At 34.0% G+C, this 13,408-nt stretch overlaps 1 protein-coding gene across 1 annotated transcript; it reads left to right on the top strand.

The window, feature by feature from the left end:
- Positions 1-3,010: 3,010 nt before the first annotated feature.
- Positions 3,011-10,146, top strand: dusp19a (dual specificity phosphatase 19a). Its single transcript, XM_053627881.1, has 4 exons — positions 3,011-3,380; positions 7,285-7,331; positions 7,494-7,646; positions 9,777-10,146. The coding sequence occupies exons 1-4, from the start codon at positions 3,158-3,160 to the stop codon at positions 9,996-9,998; spliced, it is 645 nt and encodes a 214-aa protein (XP_053483856.1). The 5' UTR covers positions 3,011-3,157; the 3' UTR covers positions 9,999-10,146.
- The last annotated feature ends 3,262 nt before the right edge of the window (positions 10,147-13,408 follow it).

Here is a 13,408-nt window from a genome sequence, read left to right as displayed (position 1 = left end):
ATAAGTTTAATGATTTTTACTATTACTTTGTTCAATAAATTTTTTTACTATTATATTTGTATTAATTTTACAATTCATGTGTTTTTACTGGTTCCTGTTTGTTTTGTAATGCGTTATATTAGAGACGGCATGAAACAACTTTTTCTTTTCAGATACTGAAACCTTGAGTATCAGCTACCGATACCCAATCTGATACTGTCTTCTTTAAAAACTACTAAGCTTTAAAAAAAATTTAACCGAGGCATTTCATAGTTAAACTCTTTCACACACAAATCACTTACATTGTACATATAATCAATATATAAATATGATAAAATATAAATATAATCAAATCAATTATAATCAATTAAAACAGCCAAATCTCTTTATATGTAAATATTTCTGGTTTCAACAATATATTTTTTCCCCAAAGCCAATTCCAATCTTTGCCATTTGTTACAGGATCCGATATCCGATATGTTTTCTCCAATATCTGACCCACTGATATCTGATTTTCGCTGATATCAGCCTTGATATCGATACTGGGAATGGGATCGGTGCCATCTTTAGTTTCCAGTAGTTCATAATCATTTTTGTTATTGTGTTGTTTTCCATTAACCATTTTCCCTTCAGTATATTAATTCTTAATAGAAACAGTGGAGTCATTTGAAGAGGTTTCATGGAAATTTAATGAAGTCCAGGGGCTTCTGTTTGTGAGCTTTTGGTAATAACCTGTGGTTTCATAGGAATTTACTAACCTAAAGGATTTCTGTGATGGGTGCTGTAATCAAAAACAATCATCCATTTTATGTTTTTGGCAAGGAGGCAGGGAAATTGTGATATACAATGATCATGGTTATATAGACAGAATTGGCAATTATTTCATTAAGATGCAATTTGATTAAGGCTGATTAAGATTGATCAAGAATTATTGATTAAGATGGAGTAAGATTTATGCTAAATAATGGACTGGACCAAGAATGGATAAATTCATGGAGACCATTAAAACATTAGCTCCTGATGGAAAAATATTTTAACCTCCTCCTCCCCCCACATTTAATATGGATAAAATGCCATGTAACATGCTTTATAATGTTCTATAATACTACTCTACACTCTATACATCATGCTCCCTGCTCTTCCTCTGATCCTTTTCTACCTGTTTGTGATAAATCTGCTCTATCTGATTTATGGTGGTCGAAAGGAACAGTCTCCTGTCCCCATCTGCCTGTAATCTATGCCTGACAGGCCTTTTGTGTATTCATTTATTATTCAGATAGACCAGTGTAAAAAAAGAAAAAGAAAAAAAAAACCACTTCCACCGATGGATTTGTCGCCAAAAGGAAGGAGACACTTCTTTTCCATTTGTTCTAGAAACTCTGCTTCACAACCAATCTACACATCCAGGATGGACAAAGTACAGTGAAAATGTGCCTGAAAAAGTATGGGTACTGTCAGAATCTCACTCAGTTAAAGGTATAAAGAGTATGGAGGCAGAAATCTACTTGAGAGAAAGTAGATTTTCATTTAAATATACTCAAGTACTCAAGAGTAAAAAGTACATATTTTTAATTGGTGAAGAGCAATGACCACAAATTCATCATACTTGATCCTGTATGACTAGTTAGTTCAGTGCTTCTCAAAGTGGGTGCCGCCAGGGGGCGCCCGGGGGGCCTCAACAATTTGGTGTGAAAAATAAATAAATACAGGATTTATATATACATACATATATATATATATATATATATATATATATATATATATATATATATATATATATATATATATACGCATTACTATAACATGTTATTTGTAACAATACATATTAAAATCACATTTGCTATACCTAACTTTCTAATTGATAAACAACAAAAAACCAATGTAAATGGTCACTGTTTGGTAACATTGTTTGCCTGCCATTGTTACTCATGGATCTGAGTCTGTATTTTTAATGTGTTTTAAAGACATCTTGCAAAAGGGGGGCCTCGGTCAAATGTTAATGCCATCTGGGGGGGCCTTGCCCTGGAAAAGTTTGTGAACCCCTGAGTTAGTTCACTAAGCTGTCAGTCATAAGAAAAATGCTCTGCAAATGCAGACAAACCTAGAATTTGGCTTTGATAGCTGTCTTAAGCTTATAATAGGAATTTTGGAAAGAATGCTAAGGTAGATTAGAAACAAAAACAAAGCCTAACTACATTAACAAGCTAACTTTAAGCTAACTTAACTAGCTAGGTAATTTAACAAGATGAATTGTGAAACTTAGCTAGATAAATTTAATAAGCTAATTTGCTTAATTTAAACAGCAATTTATAAAAATATTAATAGCTAGCAAATGTAATGAGCTAATTTTCAAATGTAACTAGCTAGCAAATTTAACAAGCTAAATTACAAACCTTAAGTAAATAATTTGCCAAACGTAAAGTTAAATTAACACACTTCTTTAGATGTGGGTGTGAAATTTAAAGGTGGATATTTATTTTTTTTTATCAAAGAAAAAGAAACAAAGGTAAAAAAAAAAAAAAAAAAAAAAAAAAAAAAAAGGACCTACATGTTTGAAGTTGAAAATAAAAATGTATGGAATATAAAGTGTTGTTTTTGTTTTTTTTTTAATCTTGTAATTATATTTGAGAAAAATACAAGTATTCAATGCCAGTAATACTTGAGAGAAGTACAGATTATCCAAAATATTACTTAAGTACAGTTTCTCAAGTGTTTTCTTCCCCTGCCAAATATACATAGGCTACTGGTTTTAAAAGCTTCAGGCATTTCAGTGACACTGTAGTACCTTCATGGACCACATGTTGGAAATCTAGGACTTAAAAATTAAAATAATTTTTTTTTTTTTGTCAATATCAAAATTTGACAACATTTGACAATTTTGACAATATTGGTATTTGCACCAAACTGCTAGTCTCTGACCATACAGGATCATTCAGGTTGGTCACCTCTGACCTTTGATGTGATGATGAGCTCCTCTTGGTGGCACTATTGTCCTGAGTGCTTCAGGTATTTGTGACCAGGTAATGAGCCTTCTCAGCTTTCAGACTGTAAGAAAAGCAGGCACCCACCAATACAGCTACGGGAGCATAGTAAACAGGGATCACACCACGGATCAAGCAACTTAAACGACAGCAGCTTGTCATATTTCGCATTGCCGAGGTCCACATCCACACAAGTGATGCAGTCACTCGCCCAAGAAATTAAATCATTCTCCAAAACCAATCTGCGAAAGCAATGCACTCGGGTGACGACTCTGAGCGGGAGGAGGATTATTGAAACATGGAAAGGATCCACTGTCCATGTGGTTGAGGACACAGTCCAACCTGAGACGCCATGTGGATACATTCAGGATAATACATGGGATCTCCAAGTGGGATGTATTAGACCTTATTTGTTACTGGGTAAGGCCTATAGCACACAATATCACAGGTGTTGTATTACTGGTTTCAGTTTTCTCAGGTGTGCTGTATATCCTGTATAATCATACTCTATATACTGTATACTCTATACTTTAAGTATAATACTACTCTGTACATACTTTATACTTTATTTGTATGTATGTGTGGATGATGACGGGTCAATGTATTTTTTTTGTATGTAGATATATTACAACTACAGTGTATTATTCTATACTGTATATACTATACAATGTGAATTTATACTCTATTTTTTCTACTACTATTACTATACATATTATATACTGTACTCTATAATGCTGTTTTAGAACTTGATACTCTATACTATACTCTATAATAATACTCCATACTGTATAGTTACTACACTGTATATACATAAAATGTAGTATGAAATACTACTCTACACAATATTTTCTGTAGTGTATATACTCTATAATAATACTCCACTTTACAAATACTGTAGTGTGTGTGTGTGTGTGTGTGTGTGTGTGTGTGTGTGTGTGTGTGTGATGTATATAATCTATACTCTATGTTTGGAACTCAGTACTGTATTTGCTACCACTTATTATTATACTGTACTCCATAATTTTTAGACTTAAAAACTCCATGCTCCAGTATACTCCATAATAATACTCCGTACTATAAAGTTCCTATGTTGTATATATTATTATGCTTTTACTGTAAGTACTATATAATGCTACTCCATACTATAGTATATTCTCTGTACTGTTTATACTCTATAGTAATGCTGCATACTGTATAGTCCAAATGTAATGCAGTCCAAATGTAATGTAATGCATACTACATGAAATGCAGTATGAAATACTACTCTCATATCATATCATATCTATTCTATAATGCTGTATACACTGGAAAGACAATATGGGGACATTACAGCTACACTATTTTAATCCATACTGTACATACTTCAAAACTGTACTCTCTATTTTAGGTACCCAATACTGTCTTTTCTATTACTATATTCATATAATGCTAATCTATCTGGCTCTATACTGTACTCTGTAGTGCTATTTTAGACTTTAATACTCTATGCTATACTTTATATGTATATATTCTCTGTACTGCATCATATACTATATAATAATACTCTATATTGTATATTCTATAATGCCACTTTGCTCTGTATATAGTCTATACTGTGTGTGTGTGTGTGTGTGTGTGTGTGTGCGTGTATGTATTGGTAATGGGTTATTGTGTTTACATTATGGGGACATTACAACTATCCTATATTTTCCCATGCTGTATATACTATATGCAGCAATGTTACTCTCTACTTTATATACTTATTGTATTTTCTGCTATTACTATATCCATATAAAGCTACTCTATTCTTTGCATGTTATATATTGTACTGCTATATAATGCTATTATATGTACTATATGCGTGTGTGTGTGTGTGTATGATTATGGGTCATAGTGTTTAGGAATGATAATACGGGTCATTACAACTATAATATATTAATCTATACTGTCTATATTATACACATTTACTCTATTCTTTGCATATTATATACTGTGCTCTATAATGCTATTCTATACTTTAATACCCCATACTGTATGTTCTTTATACTGTGTATAGTATATTATATAATATCCTCCTTACAATAAGTAGTATACAATGCTACAACATAATATATTCTCTTCCTTCCTTTTTATACCATATAATACTACTCTTTTCTGCATATAGTCTATACAATGTGTGTGGATGATGTTTAGGAATGACAGTATGTGGAAATTACAACTATACTATATTAATCTATAATGTATATACTATATAATTTTACTCTCTAGTTTAAGTATTCAGTACTGTATTTTCTACTATATCAATATAATGCTGCCCTATTCGTATCACAAATAATGATATTCTATAGTTTATACTGTGTTGTGAATACTATACTGTTGTTCTACACTACATTAATACTCTTTCTATACTCTATAATAACAATATATTGTATATATAGTATATCATACAATGCTCTTCTTTACTATATATACAGTATCTATACAGTACCTATACTGTAAAACACTGCTCTATACTATAAATAGCTATATTTTAGTATAAAATGCTACTCCTTACTGCATGTACTATACATATAATGCTATACTGTATATATTATATAACACTAATCTGGTCTGTGTATATTCCATCAGATACTAAAATGCTAAAATATACTAAAAATACTTTATATACTTTTTTAAACTGTATTTGTTAAATAATAGAACAACTAATAAACTATACTATAATGCTACACTGTACTGCATAACACTAGACTACATATACAGTGTATATTACGCTATAATTCTTCTTAATACTATTTTTTATACCGAATATATTACTATTTCTATATATTATTTAAAAATGTATACTTAAAATATATTTATCTGTATAAATACATGTACAGTATAGTTATATATGTTGTATATTTACTGATACATTACTGTGCAAATGTCTTATTCTACAACGTTTTATACAAAATTTGTCCTACATGCCTATGTTATGCCTACTGCATAACTGTCTGAGCAGTAAAGGAAAAAAATCTCTTTCAAATAATTATTTTGAGGTAATTGGCCAAATTTCTTATAAGAACATCATCAAGGCTGTCTGGGACTTTTTCCATTTATTTTTTATTTATTTATTTTTTTTACCTGCAGAGAGAGACAAATTGTAGCATGTTCTTCAAAAAGCCTGAAACAATCTATGAACTAATTTCTTTAGAAAACTGCATGAGACAGTTCTTTACCTAAGAGAGTTTATGCCATTTTAAATGTCAAATTATTTGAATTCTGATTTTTAAAGGTGTCATTGCTTTACAGAAGACTTTTGCACCATATTGTACACAGTATAATTACTCATTCACTTTCAGTAAGCACTTTATCTTGGTCAGGGTTGCGGTTGATATGGAGCCTATTCCAGGAACACTGCGAATGAGGCGGGAATGCACCCCGGATGGGATGCCATTCCATCACAGGACACCACTCTCAGACACAAACACACACACACACACACACACACACACACACACATACATACACACATACATACACACTAATGAACACTTAGGGCAATTCATCCTAGCCAATCCATGGCATATTTTTGGGAGGTGGGAGGAAACCAGAGAACCCAGAGGAAACACATGGACATGGGGAGAATATGCACAGAAAATCTACACAGACAAAAACCTGAGCTCCAGGAGCTGTGAGGCAACAACCCTGTCATGCATTTTAAATACAAATATGTACTTTAATTGTCTCATGGATATAATGTTAGTAAAACTGATAAATGGAAATCACATTTCAATTGTATTTTTAATGAAAATTCATGTCCTTAGAAGAAATTCTTTCAGGTAAATGGAGAGGAAAGAAGGTTATATACTGTAGAGAGGTTTCGAAATAATTTAACAGTGTCTGCTTTTTTAAACAAGAACCTTTAAGTTTACTTTTTACTCTATACTATTATGCGTACTATGTAGGGCACACAGTGCCTTAGTGGTTAGTATGTTCGCCTCACACCTCTAGGGTTCAATTCTCACCATGGCCCTGTGTGTGCGGAGTTTACATGTTCTCCCGTGCTAGGGGGTTTCCTCCAGATACTCTGGTTTCCTCCCCCAGTCCAAAGACATGCATGGTAGACTGATTTCAAAAGTGTCCGTAGTGTATGAATGGGGGTGTCAATGTGCATGTGATTGTGCCCTGCGATGGTTGGCACCCTGTCCAGGGTGTACCCCACCTTGTTCCCCATGTTCCTTGGGATAAGCTCCAGGTTCCCCAAGACCCAGTAGGATAAGCTGTATAGAAAATGGATAGATGGATGGATGAATGTATACTATGTGTACTTTCTGTTTAAAAATTTAAATTCAAACATTTACAGGTTCACAGGATGCCGCTCATGACTTTGGCACTTTAAAGAAGTACAAGGTACAATGTTTCTTTTATTATTATTATTATTATTATTATTATTATTGTTATTATTACTTTAAAGAAACCACTTTAAATGAATATCTATTATTTTATACATCCTTTTTCCCACTGACATCTATGTTTAAACTCTCATAAAGCATTTACTCCAATTGACTTCAGGTCACTCACATACTGAATGTGGCATACGGTGTGGAAAACGCTTTCCCAGATCTCTTCATCTATAAAACCCTGAGCATACTGGATCTACCTGACACAGACATCATATCACACCTACACGAGTGTGCACAGTTCATAGACCAGGCCAAGGCAGAGGTAAGCTTTATGGCTGAAGAGGATATAACACTTGACACATAACAAAAGCCTGTGTGTAATTGGGATGGTTCATTTTCCCAAAGTAATTTCCTGAGTGTTGATTTTACAGCCTATCTGATACTGGACAGCCAGTCCAATGGAGCATAGCTCCTATCCTCATCAACAGCTGCCTGAATAATTCATGTCGAGTTTTCACCATGCATTATTGACGCCGTTGTAGAAAGATCACTTCGCTGCCAGGGCCGTTGTTTGCCATACAACCTCTTTACCAAATAGTAGCGCCAGTCACCCATAACCTGACACTGCCACATGAGGCAAATTCGTGAAAGGGTTTATGATTACAATGGCCACTGGAAATAAGTTTCCAATCCTCTGTAAAATGAGCATGTAACCTACAAAACAGAATGACTCAAGCCACGTTAATCAAGCCGTGTTCCCATTAGACTTTTACCTCATACCTTATAATTTTGTCTTGAGGAGTGATTAGTCTGGTATTTGTTACATGAAGCATGATAAAGTGCATTATAATGTGTAAGTGATATGCCAGGATGCAAGAAAGATGACCACAGAGGTTTAGTTTTGTGATATCTCCACATTCACATATATTTTTCCAATAACACCAAATTGTTTATTTCACTTATATCACTTTTTTTTTTTTGCTTATTAAAGAATGACATGTATTTTTTAATCAGTTCATATTTACATTTAAAGCTGTGGAACATCTGCAAAATAATTTACTTATATTACAGCAGTCATTCCCTCACCAGATTCTATTTGCTATCTGTCTTGAAATTAAGACAAAATGAAAACAAAGGTACAGCTATACTATATACACATACCTATGTACACATAGATATATACACATACTATCGATATATATACGTAACTATATACACGTGGCTATATACACAGTTATATACATGTAGCTATATAAATGTAGCTAGATACACGTAGCTATATATACATAGTTATATACACATAGCTATATACATGTAGCTGTATACATGTAGTTATATACACATAGCTATATATACGTAGTAATATACACATAGCTATATGTAAATTAAGTTATATACACATAGTTATGTATATGTATTTATATACACGTAGCTATGTACACGTAGATAGATATGTACATGTAGTTATTTACACGTAGCTATACACATAGTTATAAACATGTAGCTATATACACATAGTTATATACATGTAGCTATATACACGTAGCTATATACACATAGTTATATACACGTAGCTATATACATGTAGTTATATACACATAGCTATATACACATAGTAGCTACCAATTACCTTTACTGAAGGCTTCTATTTATGAAACAAAAGTATCTGTCTATAAAGCAGCATGGACATAAAAAAAAAAAATCTTCAGCATTATTATCATTATTAGTAATTAATCCCTAATTATACTTGCTCACATGCTTCCTCACATGGTGTGACACAGTGTTTTATAAACACTCATTGCTAGTTAGCTAAATTGTAGCTTTAGTAAACATTTAATTAAGCCAGGCTAAGACACCAAACATGTCTTTGCTGATTGAAAATTGCACACATTTCATTTCATTGTATAATGGAAATGTGTGACTAAAATTATTTAAGCCAACAAACAAAAATTATTATGTTGTGTTGGTGTCCTTGTGTATAGTGAAGCCAAAGACAAATTTCCACTTGTGGATAATAAATGAACTAAACTAAACTAAACTAAACTAAACTAAACTAAACTAAACTATCTAAACTAAACACATAAAGGTAACACACAAAATCAACGAAGTTCTGTTTGTAGAAATTAGTGGGGGTTTTTTTGTAGTACACTTAATATACATATTGCCTACTAAACATCTCAATTGATTTTATTTCTCATTATAATCCATCAAAAAATAAAAATGAAAGCTTTTGTCTATAAAGCTGTGTGGTATATATTACATAAGAATGACTAATATCACCATTATGGCGTGTATTGATTTACATTTCTATCTGAGTGCTTGTAACAGAAATCAAATTATCTTACGGGTGCATTGCAATATCTGCTTACAAGTTCCAATTTTTCTCAAATTTTAGATATTATCACTCTACATACTGTATAACACTCCAACCCTAATCTATTATTCCTAACAGAAAGGTGTAGTGCTCGTCCACTGTAACACTGGTGTGTCTCGGGCAGTCTCTGTGGTCATCGGATACCTGATGTGGAGAGAAGGCCAGTCATTTGATGATGCGTTTTCTCAGGTGAAGTCATCGAGGTCAGCGTCGTGTCCGAACCCAGGTTTCATCGATCAGCTGAAAAATTTCAAACCCCAATGCGGTTTACAAGCAAATGGTCTGATTGGTCATTCATAAATCCATAAATTACATTGTGTGTGTTCATACTAAAGGCACCAGTGCTTCCGATAAGGTTTCTGACATGGCCATAACCATGATAATCATGATCTTCTATCTTTTATGAGTATGAGGAGGAATGAGCATTTAGACTGGCAAGGAGAAAGTTGTTAATAAAGTTGTTTTGGTTAATACAAATATATACATGACTTTTAAAAAAAATATATTATTAAAAAGCTTGAGAAGCAGTCAAAGGAACACAACAGAACTCTTATTACCGAAATAATATAATAACTGTAAACGTATTATTATTATTATGCATTTAAGCCCATTATTGACTCATTTATCAGGATGATTAGAAATATAATTGTCTGTAAAAAAAAATTTCAGAAGATTTACTGTAGAGTTACAAAGGAAGACTTAATGTTCCTTATGTACCTTAAATACACATTAAAGTACATTACATTCACTTTTCTTAGTAAATAAAGGTTAAAAAAAAAAAAATAAAGATACACCAAAATCAACTTAGTGCCCTGTTTAGAAATATTTTAGGAGATTTCTGACACTTTATATATTTTTTCGACTCTCAGGCAGGCAAGACACAGAAAACGCTCTGGACCTAATCATTGGAAAGGATACAAAATATAGCAAAAAAAATGCACATTTAATATTTAAAGCCATTTGTGCTTCCTCAGAGGGTTTTGACATGATTTTTACTATAATTATACAGTGAGGGAAAAAAGTATTTGATCCCCTGCTGATTTTGTACGTTTGCCCACTGACAAAGAAATGATCAGTCTATAATTTTAATGGTAGTTGTATTTGAACAGTGAGAGACAGAATAACAACAAAAAAATCCAGAAAAACGCATGTCAAAAATTTTATAAATTAATTTGCATTTTAATGAGGGAAAAAAAGTATTTGACCCCCTCTCAATCAGAAAGATTTCTGGCTCCCAGGTGTCTTTTATACAGGTAACGAGCTGAGATTAGGAGCACACTCTTAAAGGGAGTGCTCCTAATATCAGTTTGTTACCTGTATAAAAGACACCTGTCCACAGAAGCAATCAATCAATCAGATTCCAAACTCTCCACCATGGCCAAGACCAAAGAGCTCTCCAAGGATGTCAGGGACAAGATTGTAGACCTACACAAGTCTGGAATGGGCTACAAGACCATTGCCAAGCAGCTTGGTGAGAAGGGGACAACAGTTGGTGCGATTATTCGCAAATGGAAGAAGCACAAAAGAACTGTTAATCTCCCTCGGCCTGGGGCTCCATGCAAGATCTCACCTCGTGGAGTTGCATTGATCATGAGAACAGTGAGGAATCAGCCCAGAACTACACGGGAGGATCTTGTCAATGATCTCAAGGCAGCTGGGACCATAGTCACCAAGAAAACAATTGGTAACACACTACGCCGTGAAGGACTGAAATCCTGCAGCGCGCGCAAGGTCCGCTGCTCAAGAAAGCACATATACATGCCCGTCTGAAGTTTACCAATGAACATCTGAATGATTCAGAGGACAACTGGGAGAAAGTGTTGTGGTCAGATGAGACCAAAATGGAGCTCTTTGGCATCAACTCAACTCGCCGTGTTTGGAGGAGGAGGAATGCTGCCTATGACCCCAAGAACACCATCCCCACCGTCAAACATGGAGGTGGAAACATTATGCTTTGGGGGTGTTTCTCTGCTAAGGGGACAGGACAACTTCACCGCATCAAAGGGACGATGGACGGGGCCATGTACCGTCAAATCTTGGGTGAAAACCTCCTTCCCTCAGACAGGGCATTGAAAATGGGTCGTGGATGGGTATTCCAGCATGACAATGACCCAAAACACACGGCCAAGGCAACAAAGGAGTGGCTCAAGAAGAAGCACATTAAGGTCCTGGAGTGACCTAGGCAGTCTCCAGACCTAAATCCCATAGAAAATCTGTGGAGAGAGCTGAAGGTTCGAGTTGCCAAACGTCAGCCTCGAAACCTTAATGATTTGGAGAAGATCTGCAAAGAGGAGTGGGACAAAATCCCTCCTGAGATGTGTGCAAACCTGGTGGCCAACTACAAGAAACGTCTGACCTCTGTGATTGCCAACAAGGGTTTTTAAACCAAGTACTAAGTCATGTTTTGCAGAGGGGTCAAATACTTATTTCCCTCATTAAAATGCAAATCAATTTATAACATTTTTGACGTGCGTTTTTCTGGATTTTTTTGTTGTTATTCTGTCTCTCACTGTTCAAATAAATCTACCATTAAAATTATAGAATGATCATTTCTTTGTCAGTGGGCAAACGTACAAAATCAGCAGGGGATCAAATACTTTTTTCCCTCACTGTAAATGCTAATTTATTGTAAACACATTTCAATTTATCAGAATTTAGAAGTAAAATGATAAAAATAGGTTGACATGTATGACATTTAATTCAATAACCTACATACAGCAAACCTTATATTTTCCAAGGTGTCTAAAGCTGGCTTCTTTAGAAGCTAATGAAGCTTATGTAGCTAAAAAGTAAAGGACGCTTAAAGCTTCTAGTTTAGCATCGTGCAAAATGTAACCCTAAATTATCCATACTCACCTTAAAACCGGTAACTAACAGAGGTGGGAACAAATCATTGTTTACAAGTAAGTCACAAGTCTAGAGTGATAAAGTCCAAGTCAAGTTACAAGTCCTTAAGTCATAATGTGCTTGTTGCAAAATTTATAGCCACATTTCTAATTGATATAGTAAATTTACACAAATCTTGCAGACTTTTTAAAATTGGTGCTCAGCACTTTCTAGACAAATGTCATAACTCAGTAGAAGTACATGAGTATTTGAAATACACTACACTACGACTATAAAAATTTCCGTTCAATTTCACATGAGATGAGGTGTAGACTATTGTCACTAAGTGTACCCATCTATATAATTTAAATTTGGCTTTACTTTGGGATTTGCTCTGTGCAACTTCAAATGCCGAAAAAATTTTAAGTTGTTGCAACAACAGGTTCTACGTGTTGTGACTCTTTAATTGTTGTAAACAACATAATCTTTGTAAGCGAAGGCTACTATTTTTGGGAGCATGGTTATCTCTAAAAGTGCCTGTCATTGGGGAAATAGCACTCTTTCAACATTCAACTGTGTTTGTCAAGTACAAGTTGAGTGGCTGTCTGACTGGCTAAACGTTAACCTTGGAAATAAAGATTGATGCTGATTTTTCTGAAAATGAATTGTTTATTTGGAAAATGAATAGTTGATTCACTGCACACTGTTAATTGTATCATTTTTAATCTTCGCTATGAGTCCAAGTGAAGCCACGAGTCATTGATGTCAAAGTCGAGTCGCAATTATAATTTATTAATCATTATTATTTTGAGTCGCGTCGAAAGTCAGCAAACTTGTGACTCAAGTCCAGGTCAAGTCCAAGCCATGTGACTCGAGTCCATAAC

This window comes from Ictalurus furcatus, chromosome 6, assembly GCF_023375685.1.
Source record: "Ictalurus furcatus strain D&B chromosome 6, Billie_1.0, whole genome shotgun sequence".
Lineage (NCBI taxonomy): Eukaryota > Metazoa > Chordata > Actinopteri > Siluriformes > Ictaluridae > Ictalurus > Ictalurus furcatus.
The sequence above is the reverse complement of the archived record's forward strand: the minus strand, read 5'-3'. Positions and strand labels throughout refer to the sequence as shown.